General features: G+C 39.6%; 1 protein-coding gene across 13 annotated transcripts in view; it reads right to left on the bottom strand.

The window, feature by feature from the left end:
• The window catches only part of PARD3 (par-3 family cell polarity regulator), a 696,667-nt gene that overhangs the window by 171,943 nt on the left and 509,902 nt on the right, over positions 1-14,822 (bottom strand). For all 13 annotated transcript variants that reach the window (XM_079769113.1, XM_079769103.1, XM_079769104.1 and 10 more), the window contains one exon: positions 11,757-11,999. In XM_079769113.1, coding sequence (XP_079625239.1) covers positions 11,757-11,999 — 243 coding nt within the window. The remainder of the gene's footprint in view (positions 1-11,756; positions 12,000-14,822) is intronic.

Below are 14,822 nucleotides of genomic sequence, written 5' to 3'. Positions count from 1 at the left end.
CAAACTGGGACCCTGCAGCCACTGGGGACAGAGACCTGTGACCACAGCTGCAGACCCACAGACACCAAGAATCCAGACATCCCGGCCACAGATTTCTGTGAGTCACAGAGCCCATCCCCCTCCCTGCAGGCTGGCGGCAGTGCCATAGTAACTGCTAGCTCCGCCACTCACACGGCCACAGCTCTGCTACAGGAATTTGAGCCTGGGAGCATGCAGACAGTGGGAATCTGTTCCCCGCAACGCAATCGGGCAACCAAACCCCACGCCCACACAGGGCGGTAGTGCCACCTGACTTCGATTATGGGCAAGCGCACACGGAAGTCTGTTTTGTGCAATGCAGGAGTGGACCTCCTGCCAACACAGTGCTACTGTGCAGCCCCGTCCCCCAAGAAGACCGGGGGACCCTGATTCTCCATGTGAAAGGCAGCTCTGAGCACTAGTGACTTGACTCTGTTTCTCATCGCATGCGCCTGGGATCCCAGATTCCTAGTGCATTCACACTAAGAGCCAGTGACTCCAATTCTTGGCGCATGCACACATGATTCTTGGCGTGAGGCCGCACCAAGCAACAGAGACTCTGATACTCAATTCTTGGCATGAGGCCGCAACAAGCAACAGAGACTCTGATACTCGATTCTTGGTGCAGACACAGGGGAACTCTGACTCCTGGCACGTGCTAGGGGACTCTGAATTTCAGCACATGTCAGCGGGGTCTCTGTTTCAGCATGGCGCAGGCAGGGTCACTGATTCTAGGTGTGTGCATGAGGCCACACTGAGCACCGGTGACTCTGATCCTGGGCGAGCATGGCCCCCACCAACCCATGGCAGCCATACGTCTTGGTGTCGGGGCTCTTCAGTGACACTCAGTTGGTGCAAAGCTCCCACTGCACACGGCCCAGGCTCACGCAACTCAATGTTTGAACCTTCTGGTGATAGTCAGAATGGGGAGACAACACATCCCCAGAGGAAAGAAAATGAAGAGTCACCAAGAAAAGAAATAAGTGAAGCGGAAGCATGCAACATGACAGAAAAATAATTCAGAGTAATGGTCATACAGTTCATACACCAGGTGGATGAGAAAATCAACAACCTATGCAAAAATCAGGAAGAAATCAAAAGTGATACAGCTACAATCAAAAACACCATGGAAGGTTTTAACAGTAGACTAGAAGAAGCAGAGGACCAAATTAGTGAGTTAGAAGATAAGGTAGAGAAACAAGCTCAATCTGAACAGCAACTGGAGAAAAAAAACAAAAAGCAGGAGGAGAGCCTAAGGGAGCTTTGGGACAACATGTAACATACATATAATCGGGCTGCCAGAAAAACAAGAAGAGAAACAAGGATTAGAAAATCTATTTGAAGAAATAATGACAGAAAACTTCCCGGATATGGAGAAGAAAAAAGTTACAAAAGTACAGAGAGTCCCAAGAAAGATGAATCCCAAAAGACCCACACCAAGACATGTCATAATTACAATGCCAAATGATAATGAAAAAAAGAGAGAATCTTAAAGGCGGAAAGAGAGAGACAGAGAGTTCCTTACAAAGGATCCCCCATCAGATTATCAAATGATTTCTCAACAGAAACACATCAAGCTAGAAGGGAATGGAAGAAGGTATATAAAGTGATGCAAAGCAAAGGACTGAATCCAAGAATACTCTATCCAGGAAGACTATCAATAAAAATTGAAGAGAAAATCAGGAGCTTTGCAGACAAAAAAAGGCTAAGGGAGTTTATCACTACCAAGCCAGCAATGCAAGAAATGCTAAAGGGAATGCTGTAAAAAGAAGAAATAGAAAGGGAGGAAGGAACACAGGCATAAAGTACACAAATGGCTACAAACAAGTACCTATCAATAATAACATTAAATATAAATGGATTAAATGCTCCAATCTAAAGACATCGAGTGAGTGAATGGATAAGAAAACATGGCCCATATATATGCTGTCTACAGGAGATCAACCTCAGAACAAGGGACTCATACAGACTAAAAGTAAAGGGATGGAAAAATATCTATCAGGCAAATGGAAATGAAAAAAAAAAAAAGCTGGGGTAGCAATACTTATATCTGACAAAATAGACCTCAAAGTGAAGACCATAACAAGAGACAAGAAAGGCCACTTCATAATTCTAAAGGGATCGATACAACAAGAGGATATAACTCTGGTAAACATTTATGCACCCAATGCAGGAGCACCCAAATACATTTAAAAAAAAAAAAAACTTCTGGAAGATATCTGGGGAGATATTCACAGCAACACAATCATAGTAGGAGACTTTAATACCCCATTAACATCACTGGATAAATCCTCTAGACAAAAAAATTAGCAAAGAAACATCAATATTAAATAATCGCTACATCACAGAGCCTTAATTGACATCTTTAGAACATTCCATCCTAAAACTACAGAATATACATTCTTCTCAAGTGCACATGTGTAGAGGGCCCCCTGGGAAGTCACATGGGCATTTCTTTAATTATTGTCAGCTGAACTCAGGGCAACAGGCAGAGCCGCACCATGGGAACACACTTGGCCAAAAAGGCAAAAGTGTTATCAGCTTGGCCTTCATTTCAGCCCAGGTGTCGGGGAGTGTGACTTTGATATGTAAATCCAGTCAAGCACCAGGAATGCTCGGGCCTACTCAAGAATGCAAATGATCTCCTTTGATCCTAACTTTTGGTGAAACTTCCTGGTATTTGGGGGTATAAAATAAACTTGCTGCGTGGCTCTGGGTCCCTGTCTTTCCATCAGAGAAGGCAGCGGTTCCACCCGGCTCCCAGCTTTTTTTCTATCTCTGCATCTTGTCTCTTTCTTTCTTTCATTTCTCAATCCCCAGCCACCTCCACTCAGAACCAGTTCATCTCTCTTTCCGTGCTGGACGCAGAAAAGGGAGATCCCCGCCATATCTGACCCCCCACCACATCTGGCACCCAACGTGGGGCAAGAGGCAAGGGATCGCTCCAAGAATTGCGCGCACCACAGATTTAAGGAAGTGTAAGGTAGGGAGCGGATTGTTGTGAATTGTATTAACTGGGTGTAAAATATGGGTAATTCAGGGTCTCAGGAAAGAGATTTCTACTCTCAAATGCTTAAAACTATGCTCAAAGCTCAAGGATGCTCTGTCAAGCGTAGTCAGATTCTTGATTTCTTAAGTTTTGTTGATGAAACATGGGAAAAGGTCAGAAAGCAGTTGCGTGACTGATATTCAGCAGAAGGTCCAGAGAAGATTCCTATTCCTACTTTAATTCGTGATGGCCTTAATCCAGCACAGGAGAGTTTAAGAATGTCCAAGCGGGATGTGGCCACGGCCTTACAGCCTGCAGTGGAAGCATGCGAATCTCTAAGAATACCATCTGCGCCTCCTTCGCCTGCACATGTTGCTCCTGCGACAGCAGCCAAGAGGCCGCCTGACAAAGATTTACCTCCTAAATATGAGCGGGAGCTAGAGTTTGAGGAAGAGAGGCAAGCATCACTGTGAGCGGGATAAGAAAGGTTTTGCTCTCAGCTGCCCAGCCTTTATGGCTGGATGCAGGCGCTTGGCCGAAAGTGACTTCATATTTCATTTTGTTGGAGGCTCAAACTACTTGTAACAAAGTAGAAAAGATTAAAGAAATTTCTCAGCAACTGCCAATGATTCTTTCCTTAAAAAATAAAAATAAATAAAAATTGAAAAAATAAAATAAAATAAAAACAATAGACACCAGACCATTACTGTATTTTCCCCCAAAGCAAGAAGGAGGTGGGGGAAGGGAGACACGTGGCGATCCAATATGGACGCCACTCCCTAAGAAAGCCATTTTAAAAAGGTCTCATCTTCGCCATGCCTTTTTCCGGCTAGTGACTTAAAACTTTTATAAATTCATAAATGCATCAGGGATTTCTGTGCACGTGTAAAGGGAAAGGACAGTTTAAAAACGAATGCATGCAACTGTCCAATATTTGGACATTTTAGATAGAGTTTTTGAGCTGAGCTGAACTCTTTGCTATGTATGGAATAAAAACTCGAGACTGTTTTTAGCCTTAAAGATGGCGGATATGAACCGGGAAAAAATACAGGCTGATTTCCCAAGGCAATCTAAAGTAGCTCTTTTAAAATTTCCCACCCAGAGGCAAGTAACCAGCAGGAAGTAGATAGCAAGTTTACATGTGAATAGCTACGGGTTTGCTTCTTGACTTCCCCAGCAGAAAAATTATGGTTGTTTTTAAAAGTTAGCAGCTGTGCCAGGCCTATCGGCTGGAAACTTTAAAAACTTTGAAGTTTACTAAATCAAATGATAAAAACTTATATCTAAATGTATTGAAATGATATAATACTGAAATGTTGATCTGAGTATGCCTGGTATGAAGTCTAGAAAATAGAATTTGATCTATTAATTGAATATGCCTTATATTTTATTTGAAATGTATCCTTAAAAATGTAAAAATATTATTGAGTTGAGAAATGCTAAGTATTTAATTTGCCACATAAATTTGAAGCTCTGAAAGTTCAAAGTGCAAATTGAATTGGGAGAAATTATATAAATGTGGTAATCAAATGCCTAAAATATAAAAACGTGCTTTTGAGAAAATAAAATGTTGTGTTATCTCTGATAATTAGGAATTCAAAATATGTTACTTATTGGTCTAATTTAAAAAGGAGGATTAATTCTGTGATCCCAACCGAATTCTTTAATAATGTAATTGATATTCTTTAAGATATTTAAGTATATAATCTTTAAAACATATATATAAACGTATATGTAAATATATATATTTGATCTTTCCAAGTATATTTCAAGACTTTGAGAGTAACTTTCAGACATTTCGTGGGCCCTGAAATGTTTTCAAAAGTTTGTTCTCTATTAAAATAAATATTATTTAATTAAACCGAATGATACTTGAAATCGCATGGAAAGCTTTATCAAATAAAAATTAATCAATATATTTTACTTATATACATATATTAAATGTTATGAAGGTTTTGGCCTCTAAGAAGGGTAAAATAAAGTAGCAATATACTTCTTAAATATAGCCAAATTTTTCAACAGCAGTAGAATTTTAAGAAAGACAAAAGCCTCAAGCAGCCTGCATTTTGAATGGGCTGGGGGTAGGACAGTGTTTGTGCTTTGTAAATCAGACCAATAAGTATCAGGCCTGTAAGTTTACTAAATTTGCTTTGCCTTTTTAAATAAATATACCTACTTAAGTTACTTTATAAATTAGCTTTGATAACATAATCAAGGTCTCATATAAATTAAGTTACATGAGAAGCCAATGTTTAAGTAATTGAATCCAAATAAAATCTAAGAACAGATTAGAAGCCACCATTTACTGCCTGACTTTGGTAGCCGCCTGCATTCTTAATTAAGCTAGAGGCAGGGCAACATTTGCAGCTTGTGAATCAGACGTAAATTTGCTTTGCCTTTTAAATGAAGATACCTACTTTAATTACTTAAATAAATTAGCTTATTAAATTATAATCAAGGTTTTCAACTAAATGAAAAACCAATATTTTTATAAACAATTCTAAAAACCAGAAACAGCTAGTGAGATTTTTGTTTGTCTGCAATATAAATTTGACTGTCTTTTAAAAGAACGGATTAGACAGCTGCCATGTTGGCCACATGGCTTGACGCTCCCAGGGGGGCCACCATCTTGAAATAACAAAGGCCAACCCCCTTCCTTTGAATAAGCCAATGTCTTTGTAAGCAATTTAAATAAGTTTTCTAAGAAAGTTACTGAAGGCTTCCCATGACCCCTCTGTATATGCAAATAAGCCTAAGAGGATACTTTAAAAATATAATTATAATTTTAATAAAAAGGAGAAATTTTCAATTTTTGAATTCTCTTCCACTAATATTTACAGTGTAAACTAAGATTGTTGTTAAAATGTTAAATCTGACAGTAAATTAGTAGTCACCCTGACTGTAAAAGTGCTTATAATATAGCTAGCTACTCGGCTGTACGCTTGAGCTCAACTGCAGCCCTGCAGGTTGCTTGTTGTAAAATAAGACAAAGTTTTTTAAATAAAACTCTCTGTAGCCTGAAAGTTATTCTGGAAGGAAATAAAGAGTTTCCTTCAAATGTCATAAGGATTGTAATTGAAAGCCTATATATTTGGCCTCTTAAACTAAAGTAAATAATTTATGTTTTTGCCTCCCTGAAAAATTTTATGTAAAGTTAAAGACTAATTGCAGAAACTTAATGTCATTTACTGTCCATAACCTAGGACAAATAAAATTAAAGTTAATAAATAAATTAGCCTTATTTCAGACTAACTTAAATTGAAATAAATGAATATTCAAGAGAACTTAATTGTACTGGACAAAAACCTGTTCCTAAAATATTAACTAAAATTTTTGTTGATGGTTCATCTCATAGTAAAATTGCTAAACATGCTATGAATCCAAAGCAGTCATATTTCTGTGCAAAAATTAAAAATAAAGGTTATCAAGACTGCATTAAAAATTTTTACAAAAGCCTCATAATACAATAAAAAGGAGTAATTGAATATTTCCTGAAAGAAATATCCTGTAAGTAAATTACATCAAGAAAATTTTTACTTTAAAAATTGTTTTTCATTTATAATGCTGATAACAAGACACCCATAAAATCTTATGGTGTCAAAATAAGCCAAAGGAAAATCGTTTGGACAAAAATCAAAAGGATCCCAAGTCTAATTTATATAAAAATATTTCTTTATTAACCTTTGGTTGAGAATATGTTTGTATATTTCTAGAAAATAGTATAAGTGTAATATTATACCATTTTAGTAGTTTGGTAATATTATTATATTTTAAATTTTTTTCTTAAAATATTAATGTTTATTATATATAATATTATTATATTTAAAATTGCTTTTCTTGGAAAAAATAGCTGGCTGTAAATAAATAAAATAGACTTCTTGCAAAATGCAGCAGCCAAATAATACATAGATGGTATAGATGATATAATTGCAGTACATCTGTGCTTTTACAGGGGTATTGTAGACCAACTGTACCAGCGTGAGATATGGAAACGTATTAGAAATGCAAATTCTTAGGCTCCACTCCAGACCCACTGTATCAAAATCTGGGGGAGGGTTAATCAATCTGTGTTCAGGTGATTCTGATGCATGCTAAAGCTTCAGAAGCATTAGTTTTAAATGAAACGTGTTCAAAGCCCAGCTTCCCTAGAGCAACAATGATATAGAACCATTATAAGCAAAAGCAGTAACAAGAGGGAAATTTATATCATTACAGTCCATCTTGAAAAACAAGAGAAATCCAAGTAAATAATTTAACATCACATCTTAAAGAACTAGAAAAAGAAAGCATTCCAAAGTCAGCAGAAGAATGGAAATAATAAAAATTACAGCAGAATTGAATGAAATAGAGAACAAAAAGACTATACAATATATTAATAAAACAAAGATCTGGTTGTTTGAAAGATTATTAAAATTGACAACCCCCCCGCTAGACTCACTAAGGAAAAAATGTGAAAAGTCCCATATAAACAAAATCAGAAATGAGAGAGAAGTCACCACATACATACAAAGGATCATACTAAAATATTATGAAAGACTATATGTCACCAAATTCAATAATCTAGAAGAAATGGCTGACTTTTAGAAATATATAACCTTCCTAGACTAAATTATGAAAAATTGGAAATTCTAAATAGACCTATCAGCAGTGAGAATTGAAACAACCATAAAAAAACTTCCCAAAAAGTAAAAGTCCAGGAACAGATGGCTTCACCAGTGAATTCTACCAAATGTTCAAAAAAGATTTGAAACCTATCCTTCTCAAACTCTTCCAAAAAACTGAACAAGAGGCAATACTTCCAAGCACATTTTACGAGGCCAATATAACCCTGATACCAAAACCTGGCAAGGATAACGCAAAAAATGAAAACTACAGACCAATATCTCTGATGACTACAGATGAAAAAAATCCTAAACAAAATACTAGCAAATCAAATACAACAGTACATCCAAAATTAACACATCATGACCAAGTGGGGTTCATTCCAGGGCCAAAAGAATGGTTCAACATATGCAAATTAATCAATGTAATACACCACATTAACAAAAGAAAAGATAAAAATCAAATGATCTTATCAATAGATGAAGAAAAAGCAAGCATCTAATAAGATAAAACATCCATTTATGATTCAAACACTCAGTAAAATAGGAATAGAAGGAAAGTACCTCAACATAATAAAGGCCATAAACCCTCAGCTAATATTATATACAATGGTGAAAAACTGAAAGCTTTCCTCTTAGATCAGGAACAAGACAAGGATGTCCACTCTCACCACTCTTATTCAACATAGTTCTAGAAGTCCTAGCCAGAGCAATAAGGCAAGAGAAAGAAATACAAGTCACTGAAATAGGGGAAGAAAGAAGTAAAACTGTCACTTTTTGCAGATGATATGATTCTGTATATAGAAAACTCCAAAACTCACCAAAGAAAACACAACCCAACTATTAGAAATAACAAAGAAATACAATAAAGTTGCAAGTTACAAAATCAAAGTACAAAAATCTACTGCTTTTCTGAATATTAACAACAAAACTTCAAAAAAGAAGTGGGAAAAAATTCCTTTTGCAATTGCAACCAAAAGAATAAAATACCAAGGAGTAAGTAAACAAAGAACATGAAAGACCCATATACTGAAAACTAGACGCCAGGTGCACAAAATTCGTGCATGGGGGTGGGAGGGTTCCCTCAGCTCAGCCTGCACCCTCTCCAATCCGGGACCCCTCGAGGGACATCCCTCTCACAATCCAGGACCATTGGCTCCTAACTGCTCACCTGCCTGCCTGCCTGATTGCACCTAACTGCCCCCCCCCACCGGCCTGGTAGCTCCCAACTGCAACCTCCCCCCCCTCCGCCAGCCTGATTGCCCCTAACTGCCCCCACCACCAGCCTGGTCGCCCCTAACTGTCCCCCCCCCCCCGCTGGCCTCGTCCCCCGCACTGCCCGCCCCCCGCCAGCCTGGTCACCCCCAACTGTCCCCCCCCTGCGGGCCTGGTTGCCCCATGCAGCCTGTTCGGAAGTCCATTAAGTTGCAAGGGTCACTTAGGCTTTTATATAGATAGATTACAAAGCATTATTAAGAGATTGAAAAAGACACAACAAAATGGAAAAATATCCCGTGTTCATGGATTGGAAGAATAAACACAGTTAAAATGGCCATATTACCCAAAGCAAAATACAGATTTAATGCAATCCCCATCAAAATCCCATGTCATTTTTTAAAGAACTAAAAAGAGAAATAATTAGATTTGTTGGAACCATAAAAAAAACCCCAAATAGCCAAAGGAATCCTGAGAAAAAAGAATGAAGGTGGAGGTATCATACTACCTGACTTCAAATTATACTACAGAGCTATGATAATCAAAACAGCATGTTATTGGCAGAGAAACAGACACACAGAGCAATGGAACAGAATAGAACCAAATGTATATGGACAGATAATTTTTGACAAAGGAGCCAGAAACACACAAAGGAGTAAAGATAGTCTCTTCAATAAATGATGCTGAGAAAACTGGAAAGCCACATGCAAATGAATGAAACTGGATTACAGTTTGTCCCCATGTACAAACATTAATTCAAAATGGATCAAAGACCTAAATATAAGACAGGAAATAGCCCTAACCGGTTTGGCTCAGTGTATAGAGCGTCAGCCTGCGGACTGAAGGGTACCAGGTTCGATTCTGGTCAAGGGCATGTACCTTGGTTGCGGACACATCCCCAGTAGGGGGTGTGCAGGAGGCAGCTGATCGATGTTTCTCTCTCATCGATGTTTCTAACTCTCTATCTCTCTCCCTTCCTCTCTGTAAAAAAAAAATCAATAAAATATATATTTAAAAAAGACAGAAAATAATAAGTTACATAAAAGAAAACATAGGTACCAAACTTATGCACCTTGATAATAGAGAACATTTTATGAATTTGACTCAAAGGCAAGGGAAGTAACAGTAAAATTAAATGAATGGGACTATATCAAACTAAAAAGCTCCTGCACAGCAAAAGAAACTGAGAACAACACAAAGAGGCAGCCAACCAGATGGGAGATGATATTTGCAAACAGAAGCTCCAACAAATGTTTAATTTCCAAAATATATAAAGAACTCATAAAACTCAACACCAAATAAACAACCAAATCAAAAAGTGGGCAGAGGATCTGAAAATACACCTCTCGTAAGAAGACACAGGAACAGTCAATAGATATATGAAAAGATGTTCAACCTCACTGGTAATTAGGAAAATGCAAATCAACACTACAATGAGATACTACCTCACACCTGTTAGAGTGGTCATTATCAACAAAACAAGCAATAACAAGTGTTGGAGAAGTTATGGAAAAAGGGGAACCCTCATTCACTGCTGGTGGGAATGTAGATTGGTACAACCACTAAGGAAAGCAGTCTGGCAATTCCTCAAAAAATTAAGAATAGAGCTACCATACAATCCAGTAATTCCTCTTCTGGGTATGTACCCCAAAAATTGAAAACATGTATGTGCAAAGATATACCCCTTTGTTCATTGTAACATTATTCACAGTGGTTAAGACATGGAAACAACCAAAGTGTCCCATGACAGAGGACTGAACAAAGAAGATGTGGTACATATATGCAATGGAATACTAGTCAGCCATTAGAAAGGATGAAATGGCGTCATTTGCAACAACATGGATGGACCCTGGGAATATTATGCTAAGTGAAATAAGTCAGTCAGAAAAAGTTGAGAACCATATGATTTCACTCATGTGGGATACAGAAACTGAAACTCATGAAAACAAACAGCAGTGTGGTGGTTGCCAGAGGGAAGGGGATAGGAGGTCCCAATATATAAGATAGAAGAAGATTTGACTTTGGGTGGTGGGCACACAGAGCAATATACAGATCTTATAACACAGAAATCCATACCTGAAATCTACATAATCATATTAACCAATGTCACCTCAATAAGTGTAATAAAAAAAGGAAAAATAAAATAAAACCATTATAAGATGTGATGGGATTAGCACATTATTTATGACAATAAGTAATGCATAATGACAAAGAAATTAATATTATTTTCTTTGTGAACTAAACTTTATATGATGTTTGAATATATAATTGAAGGGTGTTTAAATATACAGTATAAATGAAGGGATTGAAAAAGATCTATGTTTAAACTGTTTCAGATAAAATTTGAAATAAGTATAGAGCCATTAACATACAGTCAGCATTACACTACTTTGAGCTACACTGATAAACAGACCTGCAACTGTGGCTATTAACAAGCAAGTTGAAAATTGGCTATACTGTACATCTCATTCACTAATTCTTTTATCATATAAAAGCATGTCACCAAAAAAAAAGTGGCCCTTCTAAATAAATCACAATTAGAACAAATCATGTCAGTCACCATCTATTTAATTACCACAACTAGAGGCTCTCCTAGTAATAAAGGCAAATACAGCTTTAGTACAAGAGCCATCATTTCAAGTTTGCTTTTTATTTGAGTTATAAACTAAAGGTTAGTTCTCTGGTCTAAAACCATTTTAAGAACAAGATGAAATATGTTGGCATTATTGGAAAAGCTATCAAAACTTCTGCTGCTCTTTCCACTGTTTCAGTTTGTGTAAAAATACTTTCAGACACAACAGCTTTTTTAAGGTCATTAATAAAAGGCAGTCCTGGTTTAGGGACTGATGATCAATCTACTCCCTTGTCAAAAACTGTATCAAATTGGTTTCAATCGATTTGAAAGCAATATCCTGATTGCTCCTAGAACCTACCTGTCTACAGGTGAAGGTTTGGAATTCCGTGACTTCTTTACTTGGGCATACAAAGCATCCATCATATGTCCTTCTCTTGGGCTTTGGGGTCTGGCATTGAGAGCCAGAGCACCCTCATAGGAAGAAATTCCCCCATACATCAACTCATCATCACAGCCAAATGTCCGATGAAAATCTTGAATTTCAGCATAGTCACGTTCCCGAGCTTGTCGTTCTCTAAATTCTCGAGTTTTGGCTTGAATCCTGTAAAATTAGAACAAAGTTGAAATAAGAAAAGCTATGTCTCCTCTAAGAACTGCTTATAGAAACATTCATCAAAATATGTTGTAAAATGGGGGAGAGAAACCAAGATGGCGGCATAGATAAACACCTGAACTTGCTGGCTACACAACCACTTCAAAACTACAACTGAAAGACAAAACGGACATCATCCAGAACCACAGGAAGGCTGGCTGAGTGGAAATTCTACAACTAGAAGGGAAGAGAGACTCAGAGGAGTGCGGAAGTAAAGTGCGGAGGTACGGAGGCACTCGCGTGGAGAGGGCTGGCAACTGAGTACGTGGCTGTCTTTTTCAAGCAGGAGGGAAACACAAGCTCCAAACTGCTCTGAACTTCAGTTCCGGGTGAGACTCTGGGGACCCAGACTCATACGGGGAGAAACTGGACTGTCTGGCATTGGGCAGAACTCAAGGGCAGCTTTCTCTCAGAGATGCTTGCAGTGATTATCACAGAACACTGAGTTCTGGTGGCCTCTTAGGGCAGGGCTGACGGGAAGCCATTGCTCTTTGCTCCACCCTGAGACCCCGCCCCACCCAAACTGTGCACAGAGGTTTTGAATATGAATGGCCTGGCCCTTTGCAATCTCAAATTACCTAACAAACTGCAGCTGAGTCAGAGAGACCCAGAACATCCAAAAGAAGGCCCAAGGCCCCACAGCAGCCTGCATTGCTTCACAGCTGGGCCTCATCTGGGCACTTCCAAAACCCAAACAAAGAAGAGGAATCTGCAGATCTCTCCATAGCTCCTGCTGGGTGGCCTCAGGCAGAGGCTAAATTAGCACCTCATTGGAGACCCAAGAGCCAGTGTACCCAGTGGTCAGAGTGGGACCATCCAGATTACAACTCCTCAGATCCATAAGGGACACACTCAGGGGACAGACTCAGTGAGCACCAAAGCCCCACTGAAGCAAGTCTTGCCCCATAAGCGTGTCTCCAGCACAGAAATTCTCCCATCATAGACACAGCTGATCCTCATAGCCAATTGGCCTGGCAGTCAATTCCTCCCAGTGATACCAACAACAATCAAGGCTTAACTACAACAAGACTGTGCACACAGCCCACAAAGGGGTGCACCAAGAGTGTTCACCTCAGGTAATTAGGGAGGCTGAGCTACTGGACCCTATAGGACACCTAGCACACAAAGCCACTCTATCAACAAAGGGAAGCAGCCAAAATGCGGAGACAAAGAAACAGGTCACAAATGAAAGAAATGGAGGACAGCAAACTACTGGATCTAGAGTTCAAAACCCCGTTTATAAGATTTTTCAAGAATCTTCTAGAAACCACCGATAAATTTAGTGAGACCCTTGAGGATATGAAAAAGGACCAACTAAAAATTAATCATACACTGACTGAAATCCTACCTAATAAAAGGGTAATATGCAAATTGACCGCACCTTCGCTACGCCCAAGCCACGCCCAACAGCCAATCAGGGCAAGTATGCAAATAAACCCAACCAAGATGGCTACAGCCACAGAGAGCAAGGTATCCCAGGCAACAGAGGAAGCCAAGCTTTCCGCATGCCCTTGCCAGGCCTAAACCTCCACTCAAGCTACAAAGTTTCAATTATAGAAGGTAAACAAATTCAAATAGAATGGCGGCAGCCACGGAGCTGGAGAGACCAGGCCAGGGTTGCCCATGGCAACAGAGAAAGCAAAGCTTTCTGCACACCCTGGCCAGGCCCAGGCCTCCACTTAAGGCTACAAAGTTTCAATTATAGATGGTGAATTAACCCAAACAGAAATGGCTGCCGGCCGTGGAGCATGCAGGAGGCTTGGCTCCGCTCCAGGCTACAAAGTTTCAATTGTAGAAGGTAAATAAATTCCAGATGCCAGGGTCTCCGCTTGGGTCACCAGGGGGCGTGGCCGGCCTGCAAACACCACAGACCCCTTGCTCAGGCCGCCCCACGCCCCAAGGGAACCCCCACCCTGATCCGGGACACCCTTCAGGGCAAACCAGCTGGCCCCCACTCCTGCACCAGGCCTCTATCCTATCTAATAAAAGAGTAATATGCAGATTGACCATCACACCAACACACAATATGGCTTCCCCCATGTGGTCAAAGATCCTGCCCCCATGTGGACACAAGATGGCCACCACAAGATGGCCATCAGGGGAGGGCAGTTGGTAGGCACCCGGCCTGCAAGGAGGGCAGTTGGAGGCAATCAACCCTGCAGGGGAGGGCAGTTAGGGGTGACCGGGCCGGCAGAGGAGGGAAGTTGGGGGCAAACAGGCTGGCAGTGGAGTGGTTAGGGGGTGATCAGGCTGGCAGGCAGAAGCGGTTAGGGGCAATCAGGAAGAGCACACAAGACCTCTCTGAACCATCTTTGCAACATCCTGTAAAACTAAATTATTACTAAATGAAAATGTTTGTGTGTTTTTATTAAACGGTGAAAAATTGTTCCATAGCACTGCAAGCAAAATTTGCATTTTTCTACCTTTTTTTTTCTTTTATCACCATCATGACAGGCTTGCTTTCCAAATTTTGAACCCACAGGGTCAAATTTCTCTAATTTCCCAGCACATAAAATAGAAGTACTTAAACTCATTTAGCTCAGAGTATCTCAAACAGGGTCCAGTGATATTTGAGAAAAAGCAATTTGTTGTGTAGAACTCCTTGCACAACTGGTTCCGGCCACCTCCCATCCATCAGTGTACCCAGTGGTTCACAGGTACCCTAAACCTCCCTGGGGGAACTTATTTCCTGAGTTGAGAACCAATGACTTTCTTAAATCATAGGAGAATGTTGGAAAATTTATTTTTTTTATCAGGAGAGTCCTACATTCT

Source organism: Cnephaeus nilssonii (genome assembly GCF_951640355.1).
Source record: "Cnephaeus nilssonii genome assembly, chromosome: 4".
NCBI classification, from domain to species: domain Eukaryota; kingdom Metazoa; phylum Chordata; class Mammalia; order Chiroptera; family Vespertilionidae; genus Cnephaeus; species Cnephaeus nilssonii.
This window is presented reverse-complemented; position numbering and strand designations above follow the sequence as displayed.